At 41.1% G+C, this 6,422-nt stretch overlaps 1 protein-coding gene across 2 annotated transcripts; it reads right to left on the bottom strand.

Annotated features, from left to right (window-relative positions):
- Nucleotides 1-368: 368 nt before the first annotated feature.
- LOC119007200 (platelet-derived growth factor receptor-like protein) lies at nt 369-6,121 on the bottom strand. 2 transcript variants are annotated; one of them, XM_037076684.1, is made up of 7 exons: nt 6,067-6,121; nt 4,610-4,776; nt 3,610-3,752; nt 3,340-3,491; nt 2,892-3,185; nt 1,266-1,405; nt 369-930 (listed from the first exon to the last, which is right to left on the bottom strand). In XM_037076684.1, exons 1-7 carry the CDS (start codon nt 6,104-6,106, stop codon nt 724-726), a joined length of 1,143 nt encoding a protein of 380 aa, XP_036932579.1. In that variant the 5' UTR covers nt 6,107-6,121; the 3' UTR covers nt 369-723. The 2 variants fall into 2 exon arrangements, with proteins under 2 accessions (XP_036932579.1, XP_036932578.1); XM_037076683.1 differs by lacking the exon at nt 6,067-6,121 and adding an exon at nt 5,001-5,133.
- Nucleotides 6,122-6,422: the final 301 nt, after the last annotated feature.

Raw genomic sequence — 6,422 nt, 5'->3', positions numbered from 1 at the left:
AATAAATCGATTTTTCAGTTGTTTCAGGTCTACATTTTGTGAAGAGCAACATTTTGCATTCATAGTTTTGTCTGTGTTTCCTGGTATAACACCATTCTTCTGTAAGGGTCAAATGAGATGATGTTATATAATATGATAATTATGAACATTAGAGCTTAATGTTTATAATGATCACTTTTATGATATATGATATATGTCATAATATTGAAAAATTAAACACAAACCATGCCAGTATTGCAGATATTGTAGCAGATGTAACAGATCTAATAATAAACTATCTGCCTTATCATAATAATAATAATAATAATAATAATAATAATAATAATAATAATAATAATAATAATAATAATAATGCTGATAACAATACGTTCATGACAGTTGAATTTATTTTATTTTTATGTTCAGTGTCTTTAGCGGGGTCATACACAATAAGAAATAAGTAAAAAAAAAAAAAGACAGAGCAACAACATGTTTATATAAAACTTTGAATAGACAAGTTTGACCCACAACAACTCACATATATTCATCTAAACAATAGGACCTCTGACATCATTGTAATGCTACACTGTGGTTCTGTTACTCATAGTTACAGAAGGAGAATGTTGTCTCGTGGTTACGTATTCATATGTGACTCATAAAACACTGTTGGATACTGTGACATAGTCGAAGGTTGCACCAGATCTCCGCTCTCTCTCTCTCCATCTCGCCACAGCTTTGATTGGTTTACAGTTTCTTAGGTTTGGCTTTGGGGACCACCTTAACGGTTGTGGACACTGATTTGGCTCCTTGCAGGTTCTGGGCGGTGCAGGTGTATGTTCCTTGGTCCACGTCCCTCGCCTCGTCCACCAGGAGGATGGACTGAGACTGCTGCCGAGCTGCTCCTCCACCAACTGGACTGACGCTCTCTTGTGTGTAGAGAGGCCTCCCAATCTGCAATCAGCACAGATGCTCCAGTCAGTTTGGACATTAACACACAATGCACAGCATCTTTAAGTCCTTAAATGTTAATAAGTCAGTGATAAATAGTTATAGGCCTGGGTGGCTCTGCAGTCCATAGGCTGGATGCCTCTTAATTAGTAACAAACATAGTAGAAAGGCACCAACACCAGTTGCACAGATCCTTCTCTTAATTTGTCTCACAAACAACCAGATTTGTTTTAGCGCATGACTTTTTCTTAAAGTGTTTTTATCAGCCTCAATGAAATTATTATAAGGAATCGAAGCAAAAAGTTGTAATCAGCCCTCTCTCCTCCTGAGTGTCTGACCTGCTGTCCTGGATATTCCCAGTTAAACTCCACGACCACATCTTGTTCTCCCATCACGGAACAGCTGACACGCAGATTCTCCCCCACTGCCACCGAGCTCGACGACGCCTGGATCACTGGAGCAGGAGGAGCCATGGGGTCTGATGGCAAGTGCAGTACATGAGTGAGTAATGTCAGCGTTAAGTCACACCAAGCAATAATTTAACAGCGACTTTGCTGTAATCAGCATGATGAAACATTGTCTGTAGCCGGCAGTTTTCTGTGTAGAGTTTACACGTTCAGCTTGTTTAGCCCACTTTTCTCCTGCAATCTTAAAAAAGCTTGTACAGTCGCACTACAATGGCCTTTTCAAGTAATGTTCCAGCACTGCTGTGTGTACAGGAATGTTAAAAAGCTGCTCAGTGTCAGTAACAACAGCTATGTTACAGGGAATATTTTTATAGTTGATTACTAATACAGAAGTATAACTCCAAAAGGCAACATTTTCTGAATACATTTTAGTGTCAAAACGTTTCCTGTTGAAATGTTTAGGTGTAGCTGCTGAGTGAAGTTGAATTATCAGTTGAAATAAAAGTGCGTATGGAAAAACTGATCTGGACTAGAAAAGTGCTGAGAGTAATTTGTGGTAGTTTAAGTATTTAAGCTGAACAGGAATTTAAGTTGAAGTGGCGGTTAAAGCATGATCACTTAGCAGCCACAGTAGATTGTAAAAACTTGTGGGAGTGTAAAAAGTAGAGGAAAATGTTTGTGTTTTTTTTAGAAGGTGAAGACCTTTCACCTATAAGGGGCTGCAAAGCTGTTTGAATTCAGTGTCAAGTCAAGAACCCAGAGAGCAACAAGTAAATAAGAGAAAGAGGCAGCAATTTACCACATTAGAAAAGCTGCAACCAACAAATTGTTGGCCTGTTTTCTGGACCGATTACTTTAACAAATTTTACTTTTTCCTTCACTACATCTACCTAATAACTTTGCAGATTGCATTGCATTTTTATATTAATTTGATTTACGTACAGGCGGTCAACCCATCATATACAGTTATAACAAGTAAATGTGTATAATTTTACTCTACTTGGATATACTTTTTTAAATTGTACTTTTTTTGCAATGAAATTACTCTTGATACTTACTTTTCACTTTTACTCTGGTACTATTCGAAAGTGACTTTCACTTTTACCAAAATAATGTTTCATCATGATATCTTTAGTTTTAATCATAACTTCAGCATTGTACTACAACGCTCAAGTTATTTGAGCTAGATACTGTAAATGGTGATTTTGATCATCATGATACGTACATTTATCAGGCCCTCTGCTGGTTTGTTTGCTTGTACAAAGTATTTTTCTGCTATTTACTGTTTGATGTATGCTGGGATAGGCTTTATCAGCAATATCCAACAAATTAATTTCTGATTAAAGATCCAGTGACTAGGATTTATTGATATTTAGGGGTTGCAGAATGCAACCAACTGAATACCCCTCATCCCACCCTCCCTTACAGTGGCCACTAAAATCACAAAAACACACTCTTTCTTGGTTTTGGGTCATTATACACAAATGGCAATATGAATAGATCTCCCTAAATCATACACACTGCACCTTTAAGGGACAACTTAATGGCTGTACTCACAGTTAACATAGATGAGCATGTACTTGGTGGAGCTCTGCCTCAGGTTGCCCAGACTGGCCACACAGTACAAGGCTCCAGCATGATAAGGCCGTGGTCGATGGATGGTGAAGCCCTTCTTGACGTTAAAGGAGATCTCCGTCCCGTCCACTGCGACCTCCACGGGTGGAAACTCGCGGTGCAGAGTCACTTTAGCCTCTGGTGAGGTCACCTGGCAGGGGAGGACTGTCGGCCAGTTTGTTCTCAGCTGAATCACCTTGTAATAGTCAGACGATGGCACAAATAGTTCCTGTGGGTCTGAGTGGTGCAGTGAGAAGATAGGGCAGATAGATGATAAGATTAGATAAGATAAGAATATAAACAGGCCCGCTATCAAGCTGATGGGGAAATAAAAACTGAGGCAGTTCTGAGAAGTGCATGTGTAAGCATCAATAAAGTTTGTTCATTGTACCGGGAAAGAAGACAAAGACTTTGACAGCTTTGTTGTACTCTTTCCTGCAGTCTGTGTCCTCACAGTACATAGGATAACAGGTGTACTCCCCCGTGTCTGCGCCTGTCGTGTTGACTAATGTCAGAACACCATATCGTTCGTGTTGGACAATCCTGAGGAGTCCAAACAGGATAGAGTCATAGGACAGACTGATGGATAACAGATTTTATCTTTCTGTCATTAGAAGAATACATTTTCCATCATGCAAGATTTATCGACCATGAAGCTTACCTGAGCCTTCCATCATCATCCTCCTCCAGGTACGAGGGGACGCTCCACTGCACAGGGCTTCCCCTGCACCTCAGCTCCAGAGTGTCTCCTGTCTGCACACTGATGCTCTCTCCCACCTTCTTAAACTTCCCTCTGTTTAGCACCTTTATGTACAAAAATACCACTGATGCAGTGATTCTTCTGTCTTTGATGAATCTTCCTTTAAAGGTGAAAATTGTAAGAAATGGCTCAAATCGAAGGTAGCGCCTAAAATACAGGGAGCGACATACAGTAACTGCTGACTGCTGCTCACTGCACTATTTGCTAATAAGCTCAATTAGTCATGGGGCTAGTGGTCTTATTCGCTGTGGGCAAGATAGACTGAACATAACCTCTGAGACTGAGAGATGCCAGTTTGAAGACAGGGGACAGAGTACAGAGGTGATTTACAGCAGCTCAGATCAGGACTACGACTTCAGGGATGAGATGACTCGGCAGGCAGGGACAGGACAGGTCGGCATAATCAGTGGGTGAATACGGTGTGTAGAGCTGGAATACATTTTCACCTTACTCTGTGAATTGAGGATTTATTTTGACCAAACAAGTGGTGAATTTGTTTACGTGGAATTTGAATGAAGTCTGTTTGTCCAATGTGTTAACGAGGCGATTAAGCTCATGTTAGTTCGGAACTGAACTTGAATTCAGATGGGGCACAGTTGCATTTTTCTGTTTATATAAATAGCAAACTCACTATTGTATGCGTTTGCTAAAAGTACTTCTAACTCTTTGTAATTACAGTTTACCTCTTGACATTGCAAAGTTGTATTACGGGACAGGGAGGGCCAGGGCTAGCTGGTTAGCAATGCTAACTTCAGTGGACATCTCTGGAATACAATACATTGGTGTCAACGATATTGATAGCTCTCTTTCTGTTTTTGAAGTTTTTAAACTCAAGTTTTGCCCACATCTTACAAATTGCACCTTTAACATATCAAAGATTATTGTGTACTAGATGATATACCTGTGTGAGGAAGGTCTGCGGTGGAGCTGCAGGTGTAGCTTTGACCTTAGGTTTGGTTGTTACAGCTCTTGGACTTTTATTTGTTGATTTCCCGAGTTTAGGTTTGCTTGGCTTGGGCTTCCTCCCCGGAGTGGTCCTCTGTTCTTCGGCCTCTTTCTGACAATAAGCTACACAGTGTACAGAGCTCATGAGGCAACTGTTTCACAAATATAGACACAGACAAATGTTTATAATATCAGAAGTTCCTATCTTCATTAAAATAATTTCTATCAGATGCCAGTTTAAATGAGTAAGTCATGTTAAGCATTAGGCCAACAGAAACCTGCCCTCCTTAGCATTTCTAGGAACACATGCTCACAGAGCTTCTCAGCAAGTGAATAAAGTCACTTACCTAACTCCAAGATTACAGCACAAATTAGGAGAGTGCTCAGCACCAGCCTCCGCTTTGACCCAGACAAGTTCAGCAAAAGCATGACTGATCAGTAATCTTAAAGTCAAACTTCAATCAAAATGGCCTGTGGATTGTTAGTTCACACGGTTCAACACAGAAGAACGTATCGCAGAAACCAGAAGGAGGGAAGGAGAGAGACGCGAGGAGGAGGGCAGAGCTTGCGAGGTCAGCTGTTTACCAGAATCACACAAATTCCTCCTCCTGAGAGTGGCATTAGTACCCCAGATTCCTCCTGACTGGCTCAATGGAGGCTTTCAAGCCTGTCCAGACCAATGAGGGTCCAGGAGCAGAGGCCCCTCCATGTGGAATCGCATGGCCTGTTTGCTTAGCTGCTGGACTGGAAGTGTGCTAGCAGCATGAATCTGGCCCTCCGAAAGCACACCTCACAGCCCAGACAAAGTCTGTGGCAAGGTTATTAAAAGCATTTGGCGGCCAGTAAACCTTTGTGTCCTACTCATGCTGATTGCCTCTAAAGCAAATTACAGGTAGATTCACATAAATCCACAAAAAGCATATATAAACAAGATTCTTAACTTATCCTCTCTCTGTTTATCTGTTGTTCAGGGGCCAGCTGCACCCACTGGTCTAAGCCAGGTCCTAACTGTCAAGTCTGTCTTAGTTCAGACAAGTCTTTCAGATGGATCGGCTGCACCAACTAACCTTAAAGGGTATATATAATGAAAAACTTTCTCAGTGAAAACAACCCTGCTCACTGTGTCTACAGTATAAACAGGGCGGATCAGTGGTTCCAAAGGCAGGGGGCTCACATGCACTAACATGAACGCACTCCAAAACACAAACCCGGAAGCTCAATAATAATGATAACAATTACAACACAGAGAGAGAGACTGTGACGTGTGACTCTATGCTCAGGACATCTTTTCTCCACTATATCCTTACATAGCAAAGTAAGACATCCCATTCAGATTTTTGTGGGCTGCTTAGGTCAGAAAACATGAGATTCATTAAGCCATTCAGATTTTGGAGTTCCCCCACCCACAGCTACCTGTGCAGAGGTCCGCCGTTGTTTTAGTTTTTGTTAGCATGTTGCTCGGCTAATGTTGCTATTCCCAGTCTGGGGTGGTGTTGGAATATTGACAGACGGTCAAGGGGCAACTGTACAAACATAAAGGTTCATTTGAAGCCAACTAGATAAGGAGTAGTACGTTTGATGCCAATAACTTTTTCGTGTTAATTTTTGTTTTTATAACATCACTGTAGCGTTAGTGTTGGCTCTGGGATCGTCACCAGTATGTCCGTGTGTGTTGCTGCTGTGTGTACATTGACCTGATAAACATAACCTGAGGATAATGATATGGTTATGTGTGAAAAACAAATTTTGCTATCGCCTAGTAGCAGCGT

Source organism: Acanthopagrus latus, chromosome 18 (genome assembly GCF_904848185.1).
Source record: "Acanthopagrus latus isolate v.2019 chromosome 18, fAcaLat1.1, whole genome shotgun sequence".
NCBI lineage: Eukaryota > Metazoa > Chordata > Actinopteri > Spariformes > Sparidae > Acanthopagrus > Acanthopagrus latus.
This window is presented reverse-complemented; position numbering and strand designations above follow the sequence as displayed.